This window comes from Colobus angolensis, unplaced genomic scaffold (assembly GCF_000951035.1).
Source record: "Colobus angolensis palliatus isolate OR3802 unplaced genomic scaffold, Cang.pa_1.0 Scaffold241, whole genome shotgun sequence".
NCBI classification, from domain to species: domain Eukaryota; kingdom Metazoa; phylum Chordata; class Mammalia; order Primates; family Cercopithecidae; genus Colobus; species Colobus angolensis.
The window spans coordinates 3,502,352-3,521,391 of NW_012115611.1; the positions used below are offsets into that span (position 1 = coordinate 3,502,352).

The 19,040-nt window shown below is 35.7% G+C and overlaps 1 protein-coding gene across 2 annotated transcripts in view; it reads left to right on the top strand.

The window, feature by feature from the left end:
• The window catches only part of PHF3 (PHD finger protein 3), an 80,289-nt gene that overhangs the window by 34,726 nt on the left and 26,523 nt on the right, over positions 1 to 19,040 (top strand). The window contains exons 3-5 of one of the 2 annotated variants that reach the window (XM_011945638.1): positions 8,526 to 8,718; positions 9,682 to 9,843; positions 13,789 to 15,568. In XM_011945638.1, coding sequence (XP_011801028.1) covers positions 9,702 to 9,843; positions 13,789 to 15,568 — 1,922 coding nt within the window. In that variant the 5' untranslated portion in view covers positions 8,526 to 8,718; positions 9,682 to 9,701. The remainder of the gene's footprint in view (positions 1 to 8,525; positions 8,719 to 9,681; positions 9,844 to 13,788; positions 15,569 to 19,040) is intronic. The other variant, XM_011945636.1, reaches the window with a different exon arrangement.

The following is a 19,040-nucleotide window of genomic DNA, read 5'->3' on the forward strand; positions in this document are numbered from 1 at the left end:
CCTTTTATAGAGGCTTTTTTATACTCTTAAAAGGAGACTTTGATTCCTAGGCATACACCTGAAAAAATACTACTAATTCTGTCTTTTTGATTGAGCAGCTTTTTTTGTAGTTATTTGGTTATTCCATGTTTGGATGCTTCCTTCTCATCCGTGCTTTCTAAACTATCATCCTAACTGCATGGGTTAGTCAACACTACTGTGATGGTGTAGAGGTGTTTTATTCTATTTCTTTTGATTGCTGAGGATAATAACTTCTGATTTGAGTCTAGTTGAACATGGAGGTTCTCATCTCTTGAGATAGAGCCATGATATTTTTGTATGCACTCATGCATTTGTTCATTTAAGCTATGTTTTAAAACGGAGTATTTTATGTTCCAGCTGCTGTTCTAGCACTAGTGATACATCAGAAAACAAAAGAATAACAAATTCCTGCTCTTGGGGAGTTCTATTTAGTGGAGCGTATAGTACCATAATTGTCTTTTCCTGGGCTACTACAAATTAGGGCTGTTAATTGTTTAACGCATTTTCCTGGCCTCTCTTACTTACTGAAAAAATTAATGTGATTCTCTAAGAACTCTGGGTGGTCCTGTTTGTGTCTGTTTTTTTCATATGTTTGAGTAAATGCAACCGAAATGTTACAGAACAAAGTGCCTAGTTGGGAATTGACTTATTAGAATGTGAAACTCAGTGAATAATAATGAGATCCATACTATAAGATGGTTGAACCTTTTTTTTTTTTTTTTTAAACCTATTCCTGTTTTACAGTAACGTGATTTTCATTAAATAACATTCCAGGGATCAGCAATTTACAACAATCATATGTAAGGTATAATGATTTGCTTTGAGATAAAAGTGATTGGTACTGTACTGTTTGTTTAACAAATGTTTATTTCATACCTATCGTATGCCAGACTGTTTCCAGTTCTGGAGGATAGAGTGGTGTTTGAGACAAAGTCTTTGCCCTCATGGAGCTTGCAAGTATTAGGTTGGTGCAAAATTGATTGCGACTTTGGCCATTACTCTCAATGGGAAGAAATACAGTTACTTTTGCATCAACCTAATAAATTGTAAGGTGATAGAAAATGTCTAATTGTTTTTTTGGTGGCAGAGGTCCATGGTTTATTTGACTTGGGCTAGTTAGGGCGGGCCTCTCTCTAACATGGAGAGTAGCTGCATGCTGAGATACTTGTAGTGGCCAGCCTTATGAAAATCCTAGGCAAGTAAAGTACGTTTTAAGCAGAGAAATAGCAAATGAAGTGTACTCAAAGTCATGTTTAGTTTATCAGATTAAAGTAATTAATGGTTACTAAATAGTTTTAGTATCTCTGAGGGTTGTGTTTACATGATTACATTCATATTTACAGTTGCTTTGTTTTTTTTTGAGACGGAGTCTTCCTCTTTTGTCAGGCTGGAGTGCAGTGGTGTGATCTTGGCTCACTGGAACCTCTGACTCCAGTGAGGCTCAAGTGATTCTCCTGCCTCAGCCTCCCGAGTAGCTAGGATTACAGGCATGCACCACCACGCCCAGCTAATTTTTGTATTTTTAGTAGAGTCGGGGTTTCACCATGTTGGCCAGGATGGTCTAGATCTCCTGACCTCGTGATCTGTCCGCCTCGGCCTCCCAAAGTGCTGGGAGGTATGAGCCACTGTGCCTGGCCCATATTTACAGTTTTTTACTGAACCAAGTCTGTAATTGGTGGGCTGTATAAATAAATGGAACTGTGAGACAGTAACTTTTTCATGTGCTATTGAATAAAAAAAATCTAAGAAATAAAAATAATATTTAAACAATTAAGAAGCAATTCATAAAGTATTCTCCTCTTCTCCACAGACACACATACTCATATTATCAGAGTGTATACTTTATCTCACTGTAGGTTTTCTAGAATTGGTTAGTGTCTGGCCAAGTGCCTCTTTTCTACCTGTTTTTATACACATAGGGCAGACAGAGCTAATCCAAATGAAAATTTGGAATGTGTTTTTTTTTATTTTTCTTAATTTCATAATGTTGCTTGGTAGCTTAAAAAACACTTTTATACGTTTTTTGCCTTTATTGTAATGTCTTATATTTAGATACTCCTTTAATGATATTAAAAGATCATACTTTATGGTTAAGTTTCTACTGCTCTGTTTTCCACAGGTATGGTTTGTGGTTACATGATAGGATATCTACTGTTAAAGCAAACTAAATATGCCTGAGAAGGACTCTACTTCTATATTTGAGTGCTTGTGGATGAGCCATAACCTAGCTTAATAGGCAGACAAGATTGGAAACCTAACCTGGAGTATGTGCCTGTACAATAGCTGAGTACTGGTCAATCCCAGTGGCCATACTTGAACCACAGTTGAACACAGTGTTCAAACTGTTCACGTAAGGCAAACGCCAACCTGTAACCAATCCAGCTATTTCTGTACCTCACTGCCGATTTCTGTATGTCAGTTCCCTTCCCTTTTTTGTCTATAAATTTGCTCTGACTGCGAGGCACTCTAGGAGTCTCTCTGAATCTGCTCTGATTTTGGGGGCTGCCCGATTCATGAGTCGTTCACTGCTCAGTTAAGCTCCTTTAAATTTATTTCTCTTCAAGTTTTCCCTTTAACACTATCTTATTCTTTGTTTTGTCTATGCTTGGGATTTTTTTTTTCTAATGTCAACAATCTTGTATTACCAAATGTGCAGGATTAACACTTTAACATGGCTAACAGCGGAAACAGCACCTCTAACAAGTTCAAGTATGGAGGTGTAGACCCAATAAAGATTGTCTCTTAGAAAAGGATTGAAAAGATACAGATATCTGCTTAAGTATTTTTTGTTTTTAAATAGTTTTCCAGTGTTGCAGAAAAAATATCCCAAAGTGATTTCTGTTCATAAAAAAGCAGCATTAGGCAGCCTGTGCTGCTGCCTTATAAACCCCAACTCAGGATAACCATAGGAGAAAATCAACCCCCAAAACATTAAAAAAAAAAAAGTCACCCTTTCTTTTCATCCTTCTCTAGCTTCGACTGCTTATTCCACAAAACATCTAATAACAGGATAAGCAAGACCCAGCTCACTTCTTTCAGCCTTTTGTCTGTTTATTAAGGTTGATCCTTCACCTTTACAACAATCAATAAATTGATCTCTAATTTCTGGCTCAGGTTACTAGAAACTTGCAAAACATCCTTATGTTTTCTTCAAGGATGGGCCTGAGGGTTCCTTGAAAAATCAAGGGGGCAGAGTACCCACCCACCTGAGACTGGAATGCCTGCCAGGCCCTTTCTAAGCAAAAGCATCCCATTACCTTTCAACTGAAGTCTAACCTACCAGGTAAGAACAAGTAGCAAATGGGCACTAAACTGTGGCTGTACCAAAAAGGTGAATATCTCCTCCTGTTAACCATAAAGGTAAGGGAGTTGACAGGAGCCAAGTATTTGATCTTACCTGTCTTTAGAGTTTGCATAGTTTAGGCTGAAGTCATATTGCAGAGAAAAACATTCAGTCAAAGGATAAGGGTGGCTTTTGCTGTATCTGGTAAAGCTGCCATTCCTGGGCAGCCAAATACATTGCTCTTTTATAGAAGCTCTTTTCCCTTATACAAAGTACTTAAGAATTAATAGGGAAATTTTAAATTTGACTTAATAACGGACAAACTTAAAGACATACAAAAAGGCAGTATATAAATCCACAAAGTATTCAAGCTTTTTTAGTAACCCCCATTTTTTTTTTTCAATCTGAAATTAGTGCTAATGAGTTCTTGAGACTTAATATGAAGCTCTTTGCACTGTAAATATTTTATATTTTTGGAGAAACATTTGATGATATTTAAGACTAAAATGAATACATATATATTTGTGTGTGTGTATATATACATACATGTATGTTTATATATATACATATATGTGTGTGTATATATATACACCATATATGTGTGTGTGTATATGTATACCATCTTCGACTCAGTGAACCTGTATTTTAAAATGTATCATAAGGAAGGAATAGAAGAGGGGAAGAAAAGCATTATTTATATAGCATTGTTTATTTTTTTCAAACTAAGAACATGATAATATCTACAGGGATAAATTCATTCCCAAATAGTTAATTGTATGTAACATACAACTCGATGGAGTGTGTCATGCCTCAGCCTCTTTTTGGGATGAATCTGTGACTCATCCATGAAGGAAAGAACTCTTACCAAAGGGTGGCCAAGTAGAGAGTGGTGGTCTTCTGTGATGTTAGAGGGGAAAGCTGTAGGGGTTCTGTTAAGAGGAGTTGTTCACATATTTTCTTATTATACTTAAAAAACACAAGCCGTATAAAATAGATAACTATTCTTTATTGTTGTGATACTGCACAGATATGTTCTTTTTCCCCCTCAAGTCTGATACTTACTACCAACTTTGTAATAGAAGAAATAACTGACATAGAAGTATAATAGTTGAGCTAAGTTTGACCTTTGTGCTGCCTGCATAATTAAGGCATTCCAAATGTGAAGAGCTCCCTCCTATTCCTGATTTGTCATTCTCCCCCTTTGTATGGTATTAAAGTTATTTAAACAAATCTCTATTGTTGAGCAGTGCAATAAATTTAACTCTGAATGGTTTGATTTTATTCTCTTTATCTCATTTGCGCCCTTTCCAAACAGATAGGTTTAATTTAAATAGTCTGGAGTTAAAATAGTACCAATGTCAGGAGGACTTCACTTAAGCAAGTTTAATTAGGGCAATTTGGGGTTGGGATGGGAGGAATTTTAATGTGATGTAAAATCAGGCTCGAAGAGATTTCTGAGTGTGATCATGGACTTTATGCCAAAATTTTAAAACCATTTGAGGTTAAATTTATTCCATTTCTCAACAATAGGGATTGGTTTAAATCACTTTAATACCACACAAAAGGGAGAATTACAAGGCAGGACTAGTAGGGAATTTTTACATTTGTTATGTGATAATTATGCTGGCAGCACAAAGGTCAAACTCAGCTTACCTACTTCTAGGTCAGTTATTTCTTCTGTTATAAAGTTGGCGTTAAGTTTCAGACTTGGGGGTAAAAATGAGAATGGCACCTAGTACCTAGTTCTGGAATATACAAGGGAAGAAAAAACATACTGGAGGTGCTTCTGTTGTTGGAGCTCTTGTTCAGCATGAGAACTCTGGAAACTCTGAAGGCAATGTAGAGCTTGATTTAATGTAGAAATGGATTTTTGAGTTGAAGGAAGTGTGTTGTCAGGAGGAGCAGGAGTTCAAAAAAAGATGCATGCTTGGAAATCTTACCTTGAGAAACATCCCAAATGCAGTCTTAGTTACTCTAATTGTAGACTGTTGACCAAGAGGTTGTTCAGGGATAGAACCTCAAGTCATTACTTACCTTCCAAGTTATTTTCCGGCACATATAAACATTGTCAGATCTCTGTTGATTTTTCCCTCTTCTGTCTCTTTCCTTCTCTCCACTTTCCTCCATTAAACTTAAAAGCGACTACAATTATTGTCATTCTTCATTTACTTACTCCTTAACTCCTACTCATCTGATTCTCTGCTTTGTGTGTCAAACTAGTGGATTTCTCTCCTTTATTTGTTCTTTGGGTTGCAGTTAACCTTCCTGATTTCCACTACTATGAAATTTTTGTGATGTTGCTTTATCTTCACGCATCTTTGGTCTGATCTTTTTCCTTCATATCATCAGTATATCAAAAAAGTGAAGTCAGTATATTACTTCCAAATTTGTTCTTTCCAACTTCTCTGTTTGGTCAGTAGAAACATTTTTTTCTCACTTATCAAGGTTTAAGTTCTCCCAATCTGTCTTTTCCCGTAATGCTTTTATTCAGCAAATATTTTCTGGAATACCTACTATATACAAGGTTGTGATTCTAGATTCTGGGGATTCAGCCACAAGTAAGAAACAAAGGTCTTTACCTGTGCAGCTTATACTCTAGTGGAGAAGACTATCAGACAGATACTTAATGTCACGTAGAGAAACATTTTAAAGGATAAAGTATGCTGAGGATCCGTAGGCAGTAATGGGAATATGTGCTGTTTTGCATAAGGTGGTTAGAGAAGATTTCTCTGAGAAGATGGTATCTAAGTAAAATCTGAATGAAGGGAAAGAATGAGTTATGGGTATTTGGAAGAAGAGCCTTCATGCAGAGGGTATATAGCAAGTGCAAAAACCTGGAGATGGGCTTATGCTTCCCTATGTTCAGGAAAAGCCATTGTGACTGGGGGAGAGTGAATCAGCAGGGGGAGGAGATGAAGTCAAAGAAGTTGGCAGGAGAAGATCCTGTTATAGGACCCTATGGGCCCTGGCTAGGATTTTGGGCTTTATGTCTAAATGTGTTGGGAAGGTTTTAGAGGATTTTGAACAGAAGAATATTAACGTGATCTGACTTAATATTTTAGAAGGATCACAGTGATAACTGTGTGGAGAATAAACTGTGTCAGGGGAGAGGGGATGGCAGTAGAGAAACCTGGGACACTAGGAGGCTGTTACAGTGTTGATGAGAGATGGTGATTTGGGAGTAGAATGTTAGCTGGTCAGATGTGTGATACATTTTGAAGATAAAGCCAGCAGGATATGCTGATAGCTTGGATGTGTCAGATATGGGGAGAGGAGCTAAGGACAGTTCTTGAGTTTTAGAATTGAACTAGGTGATTGGAGATTCCATTTACTCTGAATACCTTGGGAGGAACAGTTTTTTGAGGGGGAGGGGGGATTGATAGAATCAGCGTTTATTTTTGGTATGTTAACTTTGAGGTACTTGTTAGACAACTTAATGAAGATGTCAGATTACACTCTTCTGAAAGTCTCATGAGCTTTGGGTTGGAGAAGATACCTGTGGGAATCAGAGTATAGATGGGCCAGGATAAGATCACCTTAGGGATAAGTGAGTGTGAAGGGATACGTGAGTATGAGTGTAGATAAAGAAGAAAGATGGAGGGACTGAACTGTTGGATCCTTCAATATGTAAATGTCGGCAGGAAGAAAAGGCTTTATCAAAGGCTGTTGACAAGTGGCTAGGGAAATGGGAGGATGTGATATCCCAGAAGTGAAGCGAAAAAAATGGAGATTCAGAAAGTGGAGAGCAATCAGCTATGTCAGATGTTGCTAGGAAATGGAATAATTTAAAACCTGATAATTGACCTTTGGATTTGGCTTGCTAAATCCTGTTGATTCTGCTTTGTAATATAGCTCTAAAATTCATTACATGACTTCACTCCCTGTCAACAAACACTATTAATCAGGCTTTCCTCCTGATCCGTTTTTCTATTTTGGATGGTTCTTTTTTCTCCTGTTTACATTGTAGAATACATGCTTATTATAGAAAACTTGGAAAACTCAGAGAAAGTATAGGGAAGGTTAAAAAACAACAGCAATGGCAAAATTCCTTACAACTGGAGATAATCACGATTGAACAGTCTGTTGTGGTTTTCCTATTAATGTTTCTTATGCATCTTTGTAATGCATATACTATATATATATGCTTTTCTACAGAATGAATGAAAAGTAGTCTTAAAATTTGCGTATTTAAAGGAACGTAGTAGACCTGTAATCTAATGTCAAAACTTTTTTGAGGCTGAGTGCAGTGGCTCATGCCTGTAATCCCAGCACTTTGGGAGGCCAAGGCAGGCGGATCACCTGAGGTCAGGAGTTTGAGACCAGCCTGGCCAACATGGCAAAACCCCGTCTCTACTAAAAATACAAAAATTAGCTGGGCATGATGGCACACACCTGTATTCCCAGCTACTTGGGAGGCTGAGGCAGGAGAATCACTTGAACCTGGAGGTGGAGATTGCAGTGAGCTAAGATCGCACCACTGCACTCCAACTTGGGCAACAGAGTGAGACTCCGTCTCAAAAATTAAAAAAAATAAAATAAAATAAAATAAATAAATAAAATAAAATAAAATAAAATAACCTGAGGATGTATGTGAATGTGTGGCAACAAATATTCCATCATGTTGGAATACCTAATAAAATAAAATAAAATAAAATAAAATAACCTGAGGATGTATGTGAATGTGTGGCAACAAATATTCCATCATGTTGGAATACCTAACTGGACTTCCTACCTGTTTTTACCCAAATTATATCTTAAATGAATCCTGATTAATTTTTCTAAAGCATATTCTTCAAACTTTTAGTGCATAGCATAATGGTTAAAAGCATGGGCTCTATTTTTACTTTTATAATACATGCTTAGAGCAGGAAATTTGGAAAATAGGAAAAAGATATATTCTTACCTGTTTATGGATAAGAATTACTGCCTATGATTACTGGTAAAATTTTCATCTGTTTTCTGCCATTCTTTTTTTTTTTTTTCTATCTAAATGTACATACGCAGGCATTTTATTTGTGTGTTTGTTTTTAACGAGGATCACACTGTGTTTTCTGATTAGCATTTTTCTTCACAATCCATTCTTTCCTCTCTTTTTAAATTTATTTTGATCAAAGCATATGAGCAGTTTCATGATTCTGTTTGTTGTCAAATTGCTCTTCAAAAAAAAATTGTGTCATTTAAAAGTAAACTTATGAAGAATTTTGTTCTCTTTAAATTTTAGGATAGACCACTATCTTGTTGAGCTCTTTTAAATGAAGTTCTACTTGGACACAAAGATGAGGACTAGATAACTCCTTGAGGTTCCTTCTAACCCCTAGGATGAAGATAATAACTAACATTTGTATAGTGCTCTAAACTTTACAGAGTGAGTTCTCATACATCATCTCACTTGATCCTCACAACAGCCCTGTGAGGTAGGTAGGACAGGTATTGTTATTCTCATTTTAGAGATAAAGAAACTGATAGAGAGGTTAAGTGACTTGATCAAGGTGTTTTTCTTTTTCTTTTTTTTTTTTTTTGACGTTCTAGTAAGGATTTGAATCCAGACCTTCTGATCTAAATAATCACATTCTTTTTGGCAAGATTTCATACAACTGCACATTTAGAATTACTGATACATGTTGGCCAAGTGGCATTTGTTCTATACAGAAATAAACCTAATGACAATATGAGTATGGTGTTAGTATTTCTTTGACCGTTCCTGAGTCTTCTTACATTCTTTCTCCACCCCACAAATTAAATACATGACTCTGTCTCTCTTTTGACTAGGAGAAGGTAATGTAATTATATAGCTATATGAAACATCTACTGTTTTCTCCAGCATTTGGGGGAAGGGGAAGTTACATTATGTTTTTCATTTTTTTCCTGTTTTTTTCTTTTGGTACCAATCAAAAGTACATCTGCATTGTTTGCTTTCATACATGTAGCATAAAGTCTTGAGAGTATTGGGATCCCAGTTAGAAGCAGAATTTTTGATTCTAACATGAACCTAGAATCCAGCTTTTCAGGGTATGGAACTCTTGAACTACCTTAACCAAAGTTGTGATACTTGAGTACTCCAGGTATAGTCACCTGTGTCTTTCACAAAGGGTCAGCAAGTGATAAATGGAAGTGATATTTGAGGCTATATCAGGAAGGAGTATAATATAGCTAATACTGTCTTTGACTAATTATTTTACAACGTAGAAGTTTATAAAACTGACTTGATTTGGGAGTTTGGTAGTGGCAATTTCACGTTAGAAAATTTCACGCTCTAGATTTTCAGGAGTATGTATTGTTGTGTTGAGACTTATCTTACAGTATTTTCTGTGCTGCCTTTAATTGCCTAACATTCTCAATATTTTTAAAAATTAACTTTTGTTGTTGTTTTTTTCTAGTTGTTGGTCTTGACGATATTATGGATGAAGGAGTTGTTAAAGAAAGTGGCAATGATACCATTGATGAAGAAGAACTGATTTTACCTAACAGGAACTTAAGGGACAAGGTAGAAGAAAATTCAGTGAGATCACCAAGAAAATCACCTCGTTTAATGGCACAAGGTAATCCTTTCAGAGTGGTCTAGCTAGAAAATCAGAGGTATGGGGCAGATGTGTTAAGTTACAAAACTGCTGAGCAGAAATCATGTTTTCTTGATGTTTTGCTAATCCAGTCATTTTGATGACAATCAGTTTTTAGATCATGTCAATTTGTTCTGTAAGTTTTCAGTACCTACAACCCCACACTACCCATTTCTCCTTCCTCAGAGGAAACCACTAGTAACTCTTTGAGCTGGTTTAATTTTTTTTTTGTTGCTGTTTTTTCGGTATTTACCTTTATATCTCTAGGTAACATGCATATGTTGCTGTTTTTTGATTATTCTGATTGATTATTCATCCATCTATTGACTTTCCACTCTGGATGATTTTCTTCCTGCTACTTGTCCTCATCACAAAAAAGAACATCTTTTTCATTTTTCCAATATATAATTTTGTTAGATCGATGGTAATTATGTTACTATGAGTAATATGCTATTAGAGATGATCTATTTAAGAAACTACAGTTACTTTTCTTGTATAACTTGTTTTTCTGATTTGTTTTAGTTTCTCAGTTGTTTAGTGTGTACATACTAGCAGTTATACTAAAACTGCTCTACCAGTTGACTAAATCTACCTTAAAGATGTTTGTGTATTTCAGGTATTCTGTCATATCCATTTTATTGAAAATACCTCTTGGAGCCTTCTGATTCCCTCTTATATAGACAGACTCTTGTTAGTCCTATGAGCCTGATGCAAAACTGTTCAGGGATCTCCCTTAACCATTTTTCTGAAAGTCTATGCTTTGTGCTTTTGTTGTAGTTCCTGTTTCCTCTTTCTGGACTCAACTTTTTTATTTTGGTGATGCACCTCTTTCAGTAGTTTTGTGAGAAAAAGGAGCCGTGAGATACACTTTTTAAATCTTGTATGTTTACCTTGTATTTAGTCTGGTCTCATACTGGAATCATGATCTGGTTGGACTTAAAATTCAAGGTTGGAAATCATTTTCCTTCAGAAATTCTGAAGGTGTTGCTCCATTTTTTTCTAACTTCAGGGTTGTTGAGAAGTTTATTTTGATGTGTGTGTGTGTGTGTGTGTGTATGTGTCTGTAGGAGTGTTTGTTACCTGATTTCTTCTGGAAGTTTGGGAATCTTTCTCTTCAGCTTTGGTGTTTTGATATTTCATGATGATGTGTATTGGTTTTGGTGTATTTTGTGTATGGAGCTCAAGACACTCAGTAGATCCTCTTAGTCTGAAAAATGTTGTCGTTCAATTCTGGGAAAATTTTTCAAATTATTTTATTGTTAATTCCTCTCTTTGTTTTGTTAGTTCTTGGTTTCTGTAAACTTTATTATTTGTTACATAACAGGTACTAGTCCCTCTGTTTTCTTTATTTTGCCTCCTTCCCACCTCTTTGTAATTTTTCTTTTACGTGCTTAAATTTTCTCGTATTTATCCTCCAACTTTTCAGTCAGGTTTTGTACTTTTGAGTCTTAACTGTTCTTTTTGTTGTTTTGAGAATGGTCCTTTCTGTAGTGTTCTATTCATGTTTCATGGATATAGTATCTTCTTTTGTCTTTATTAAGCTACTAATGGCGTTTTAAATAGTTTTTGTTTCCTTTCATAGTTTCTGATTTCTCCATGTTGCATTATTGTAAACAAATTTTAAAAAAGGTTTTGGCTTCCATCTTTCGTAGATGCTTTCCTGAAATGTCTGACCCTTGATTATTGCTCATGTTTAAGGGTAGGGAACTAAAATTATAAAACTTCTAAGTGTGGGGATTGGGTTTTACCAGCCATGAGCGTCAGTGTATAGCAATCTGGCTGTACTGTTACTTGGCAGAACCCTTCATACCAGAATTTAGGTTATTTTCCATAACTTATTAGATTGCTAGCATATTATGGAGACCCATAAGGAATACTGACTGGGGTTTCTCAGCTTTCAGTGTATACAGACTCACTTAATCTTACAAATTTCAGTGTACTTTACAGCCAGTCTCTACTGTGCCTCATGTTCTTCAGGCTAGAAACCTTGCTTTACTATCTCCAGAGAATAAGCTACAAGTTTTGGCTCAGGACCAGGGAAGGGCAGTTGCCCAACAAATGGAGTAGGGGAAAGAGGGATCTAGAAATCTAACTGCTGCTTTTAAAGAGCTTTCAGCCCTTCAAAGTATTAAGCATCTGTCTTCATTCCCACTTTAGAATCATCTGGGACCACCAAGTCTTAAGGTTTTTGAGGTGTTAATGATGTTAGTTTTTGCCAACACTGCCAGCCTAGTGTTTATTACTTTTGGGTATCTTATATGAGTTACTTGGTAATCATCTCTTGTTTGGTTTCCAAAATTTGCTGCTGGTTTTTCCTCTCTTGTTCTTCCTTGCCTTTTGGATTTTTCAAAAAAGATCCCGCTGTTACAGCTTCAGTAGGGTTTTGAGAAGTGAATAAATTTAGGTGCATGTATTTATTTAATCATCTTTTCTTTGATCTGTGTTTTTAATACATTTTCAAAATCAGTTATTTGGTATATACTTGTGACTTTGAGAAATGAAAAAAATAGAATAAACATTTTAGGAAAATAAAATTTTTTTGCCTATAGAATAAGGCTTCAAACTAAGGAAGGTAATATTTAGAGGAGAAAAAGTGACTTTAGCCTTTGCTTAATAATTTGCTTACTATTGGAAAACCATTTTTTATCTGAATATCCTTCACAGTTGAATATACTATTCTTTTGTCATTTTTAGCGACCGCTTGGGTGTTAAAAGATCTTTATTTATTAATGTGTAACGAATGTTAAAATCCTTATTTGTTTCATTTCAAGGATGAATAAAGTAGAGCTGTAAATTACTATGATCTGTCTTTAAAGCTTTAAAAATCACCTAAATATTGAAACAAAGCTTTATTAAAATTTTAGTTATTTAAAAAAAATTATGTAACTGAACATGTGATAAATAGTTCATAATCCACCAAGTAATTTTTAAACATTGTTAAGTACTTAATCTCATACTCAGATACTTTGTTGAGTCCTATGGGAATTAGAAAGGGTCTGTAAGATTAGGGTGACTATATAATTTATTATTCAAATTAGGAAAGTGCTATTAATACTAGATCAGAACTGCAAGCAGCCCTGGACATTTACCTTTTTAAAGATTCTCACAGTTCAGTGATAAATGACAAATTCAGTTTGTGGGTTGTTTTTGTACTTAGTTAATTATATAGCTCTCTTTCTTTTTAGCTCTTTTCATGTTTCTCCTTTCTCCTGATAGAAGGGGATGTATCAGAATAGGGAAAGGAGACTCTTTCATTTAATAGACTAATAGGAGCATTGTGTGGGAAGCTTTTACATTATTTTCATACTTACGATACATTTTCTTGGTTTAAATCTTTTAAATTGTATTTCTTTTTTGATGAACTGTGTGTGGTACTCTGTGTAGATGTCATTTCTTAGGAATAGCTTTAATGCTAAAATGGTGACCGAAGGGAAGCCCATTGATAAAGGAATTAGAGTCTGTTTGAGGCTGTATTTTGAAACTCGCACAGATCCTGTTTTGTGTGATAGGAGGTTTTTAGTTCAGATTTCATTAGCACTGGAATTTATTTGGTTTTATATATTTAGAATTATTTAATGTTTAACAATGCATGATGGTCTTGCTTTAATATGGGCATGAATGGTAAAGGAAGCTCATTTTACTCACTTCACTCCTAGGTTACTTTCTATGGAAAAGAGCTTTGATGAAAACATTTCTTTTAACAAGGTATAATATTAGTCTGAATTTTTTAGAGGCTTTTCCCCCTGCTAGAATTCAGAGAAGTTTGATAAATATAAAATATGACACCATTATGAGTACTGTTCAATACATTTTTGTTGAGAAAATTATAGCTCAGAATAAAGAAGTGATATATTCTAAATTGTATTGAAATAAAAACACATGACAAAATAGCTAAGTATTTTTATTTATTTTTTTCCCCTGTGATAGAACAAGTAAGAAGTTTGCGGCAGAGCACTATTGCCAAGCGTTCAAATGCAGCACCATTAAGTAACACAAAAAAACCATCTGGGAAGACTGTATCTACCCCTAAAGCAGGAGTCAAACAGCCAGAAAGGAGTCAGGTTAAAGAAGAAGTTTGTACGTCACTGAAACCTGAGTACCATAAGGAGAATAGAAGGAGCAGCCGAAATAGTGGACAAATTGAAGTGGTACCTGAAGTATCAGTGTCTTCAAGTCATTCTTCAGTGTCATCTTGTCTTGAAATGAAGGATGAAGATGGATTAGATTCTAAGCATAAGTGTAATAATCAGGGAGAAGCAGATGTGCCATCTCATGAATTAACTTGTTCACTTCTTTCAGAGACTTGTGTTACTATTGGAGAAAAGAAAAATGAAGCTCTGATGGAATGTAAAGCCAAGCCTGTTGGTAGCCCATTGTTTAAGTTTTCAGATAAAGAACATGAACAAAATGATTCCATTTCAGGTAAATCGAATGAGACTGTTGTTGAAGAAATGATAGCAACAAGAAAAGTTGAACAGGAATCAAAGGAGACAGTAAAATTATCCCGTGAAGATGACCATATTCTTGAGGACCCTGGATCTTCTGATAGTTCTGGTGATGCTGCTTGTACAAATCCAAATAAGACAGAAAACAGCCTTGTAGGTTTGCCTAGTTGTGTGGATGAAGTGACTGAATGTAATTTGGAATTGAGGGATACCATGAATATTGCTGATAAAACTGAGAACACCCTTGAAAGAGATAAAATGGAACCATTGGGTTATTGTGAAGATGCAAAGTCTGATAGACAGTTGGAGAGCACTGAGTTTAATAAATCAAACTTAGAGGTGGTTGATACTAGTACTTTTGAACCAGAAAGTAATATTTTGGAAAATGCTATTTGTGATGTGCCTGACCAAAATTCAAAACAGTTGAATGCTATAGAAAGTACTAAAATAGAGTCCCATGAAACAGCAAACCTTCAGGATGACAGAAACAGCCAGTCAAGTAGCGTTTCTTACTTAGAGTCAAAAAGTGTAAAATCCAAACATCCAAAACCTGTAATTCATTCTAAGCAAAACATGACCACAGATACTCCGAAGAAAATTGTTGCAGCAAAGTATGAAGTAATGCATAGCAAAACTAAAGTTAATGTCAAAAGTGTGAAACGAAATACTGATGAACCAGAATCTCAGCAAAATTTTCATAGGCCAGTCAAAGTCAGAAAAAAACAAATTGATAAGGAGCCAAAGATTCAGACTTGCAATTCTGGGGTTAAATCTGTGAAAAACCAAGCTCATTCTGTATTGAAAAAAACATTACAGGACCAAACTGTAGTACAAATTTTCAAGCCCTTAACTCATTCTTTGAGTGATAAGTCACATGCTCATCCTGGTTGCTTGAAAGAACCTCATCATCTTGCACAAACTGGACATGTATCACATTCCAGCCAGAAACAGTGTCATAAGCCTCAGCAACAGGCCCTAGCAATGAAAACCAATAGTCATCTGAAGGAAGAGCTTGAACACCCAGGCATTGAGCATTTTAAGGAAGAGGATAAACTGAAACTGAAAAAACCTGAGAAGAACCTACAACCCCGCCAAAGAAGAAGGAGCAGAAGTTTTTCTTTAGATGAGCCACCATTGTTCATTCCAGATAACATAGCTACCATAAAAAGAGAAGGCTCTGATCATAGCTCCTCATTTGAAAGCAAATATATGTGGACTCCCAGCAAGCAGTGTGGGTTTTGCAAAAAACCCCATGGCAACAGGTGTGTGTGTATGTGTGTATGAGTGATGTGTACATTGAAGAGAAATTGCTTTTTGGGGGTTGAGATAAATGTGAGAATTGTTCTAAAGACATTATTTGATACACAGAGACCTGTGCAAAAACAAAAAACTTCATCAGTCTTGGATAAGTGATAGATGGATCTACTGAATTTACAAATGTATCATCCTAGAACATTTAAAAAAGCATAGTCTGGGCAACAGCTGACATACATGGAAATATTTTGTCATTGTCACAGGTTAAACAGTGTAATTTAGCCACTGCATCTGCAAAAAAGCCAAACACTTCCTGGTAATTAGAAAATTGTTACACTGCTTTGGGTCTAAGTTATATATTATTTTATTTGGTGTGAGAAGAAATAGTAATAAAGTATGAAGGTCATAATGGAAATTTTATTTTTGTTTTGAAGTTTTTTTTTTCTTAAAATGAAGCACATTAAAGAGCTAACACTATCATTTCATAACTATCAAACTTTATCCTGCAGTGAAATTTGATAGCTAAACAATTGCTAGATTACCGAGGTCAACATGGAGTGGAGTGAAAACATGCATTTCTTCTTTTGAATGTTTTAAATAATTTTTTGTGAATTCTAGTCTCTTAAAATTTTAGAGATGATTTTAGCACTGATTTTCATCATTCTTTCTAGTATTCAGTGATTTGTAGTTTTATGACACTGCACTCCTCAATCCCCAATGTGTTTTTTGTTAGCTTTTTAAGAAAAGGAAAGCAAGAGATGAAGTGGAGTTTGCAGCTACAAGATTATTCTGTTCAAGTGTGCATATTGCTGTTGGAACTTCTTTTGATGCTGATATGATAAAATAACATTGTAATTTGTATATTATATTCTTACTATCGTTATTCATGAAACTGTGTTAGAGTGATTTTTCCCAGCACTATCTTAGTACATAAAAATGAAACTCTTTAGGGAGGGACAATTTAGTGAAGTGTGTTGTTATTTTGGTGGTGATAGGGTGATTGGGGCGTTTGGAAAGGAGATGTTGGGGCCATTGTGTAAGTTTTATGGCAAAGTATTTCTTCATTTGTGATCTAGCCCATGGCCTGTTTTTAGCGTCAAGGGTTAGTTTATAACAGTATATTCCAGTTTTTAAAAGCTGTCACTTGTTTGAATACAGTGCTACATTCAGTGTCACTTACATGCTCTTAATTATATGTTTTTTTCTTTAAAACACCTTACTCGGCTGGGCACAGTGTTGCACGCCTGTAATCCAGCACTTTGGGAGGCTGAGGTGGGCGGTAGGCAGATCACTTGAGGTCAGGAGTTTGAGACCAGCCTGGCCAACATAGTGAAACCCCGTCTCTACTAAAAAATACAAAAGTTAGCTGGGCATGCTGTTGCATGCCTGTAATCCCAGCTACGTGGGAGACTGAGGCATGAAACCACTTGAACCTGAGAAATGGAAGTTGCAGTGAGCCGAGATCAAGCCACTGCACTCCAGCTGGTGATGAAGTGTGAGACTCTGTTTCCATAAATAAATAAACACCTTACTCAAATGTTCTGAAGTGGGCCTGCTGTTTTCAGGCAAAGAATGAAGAGTTAGGTGGTGCTTTTAAGTGCTCCTTTAAACCAGCCTTTTTCTTTCTGCCAGAATATTTAAAAAATTATCATACTGTTACGTGGAAAGAGAGATGGAATAGGTTCCTTAAGTAAATGAATTTCTAAAATGAAACTTTGGCATAGAGTTGGAAGCCATGTTAGTAAGTTATAATGTAACTTACTAACCTTGTAGATAAACTTCCAGTCCAGTCTTCAGGAGTTTACCCAGGCTTTTTAATGATGACTCTTGCTTCACCAACGTTGTATAATTTTCCTAAATTGAAGAGTAGGTGTTAGTCCCTTTGTTGTTGTTGTTTACCTGCTGCCACCTTTTGGATCTACTGTATAGAATCTAGAGTGTTTTTGTTCCAGTCTGTAGAATGACTTAGAATGTTGGGTGCATAGAGATTTTGGGTTTACACTCTGTAATTGATGTGGATAATATATGTTAACGTTGGAAGCAATTTTGAAAGCAGCATTTTTGATTACTTCAATTTTGTGAATAAAAAAAGCCTGTGTAATTATTTTTTTCTTTTTTTTTTTCTTCTTTTTTTTTTTTTTTGAGACGAAGTCTCACTGTTGCCCCGGCTGGAGTGCAGTGGCGTGATCTTGGCTGACTGCAAACTCCACCTCCTGAGTTCAAGCGATTCTCCTGCCTCAGCCTCCCAAGTAGCTGGGATTACAGGCAAGCGACACCATACCCGGCTTATTTTGTATATTTGTAGAGATGGGATTTCTCTACATGTTGACCAGGCTGGTCTCGAACTCCTGGCCTCAGGTGATCCGCCCACCTCAGCCTCCCAAAGTGCTGGGATTACAGGCACAAGCCATGGTGCCCAGCTGATTGTGGTTTTTACGTATTAACTAGCCTTCACTACTACTGTGATCCTACTACTTTGATACATTGTGCTTGTATACATTTTGTTTACTCAAAAAATGCACCTGTCATGCAGCTTGTAATTTTCCTATTTTAATCCTTGTGTAAGAATATGAATTTATTAGAAAGGGCATATTTGGAAATAATTTTGATGCTTCTCTTTGATTTCATGCACTAGATACATTGAAAGCTGTTTGTTAATATGACACATTTTTCTATCACTTGAAACAGCTTTGCTTCTGTGAAGACTATATTAGTGCTTTATCATTTTTTTACATATTGCAATTGAAGTTAGCTTCCTTGTGTGTGTTCCCAGTTGGAAATTGTATTTGATAATATAGCTGTGTCATGGCTAGATGTAATATTAATCGTAAACAACTTCTATACATATCCTAAAGACAGTAGATCCTTAAAGAGGCAACATATCATGCTAAGTTTTTGTTGCTTCCATTTATTTTCATGATTCAAACTTATACCAAAGGTATATGATTTTAAAGACCAGATTATTTAATCCTCTAATTTTTAAATTAATACAACTTTTGAACTTCTTTTAAATGCAAGTCAGTTGGCATTTTGTAAGGAGGAAGTCTTAGTTTTTTCATATTATTTACCTTGTGGTTTCTAGTTTTCTACTTCTCCAGAAGATGCTTGAGTTTTTTAGTTTGCATTACACTTCCTAGGCCCCAATTGTAGAAGACTAGTATATCAGATAATATTTAAAAAACAAACAGAAGATGGATTTATAGCTTTCAAACAAGAAAACTTCTGAGAAGAAGCTTCTAGAACAAATGATTCTGCTTTTCTCTGCAGATTGTTAGTAACAAAAATGATGTAATGTTACGTGAAATATAATTTTTTCATCTTAGAAGAGGGAGTCTCTCTGTCTCTCTCACACACAGTAACATGGTCTAGTCTGTTACTTAAAAGGGAACACCAGAACTGGAGGCCCATCTTGAAATGCCCATGATGTTAGTGAATTTATGATGAATTTGTTAAGAGAGGAGTTCTAAATGCAATCTCTGT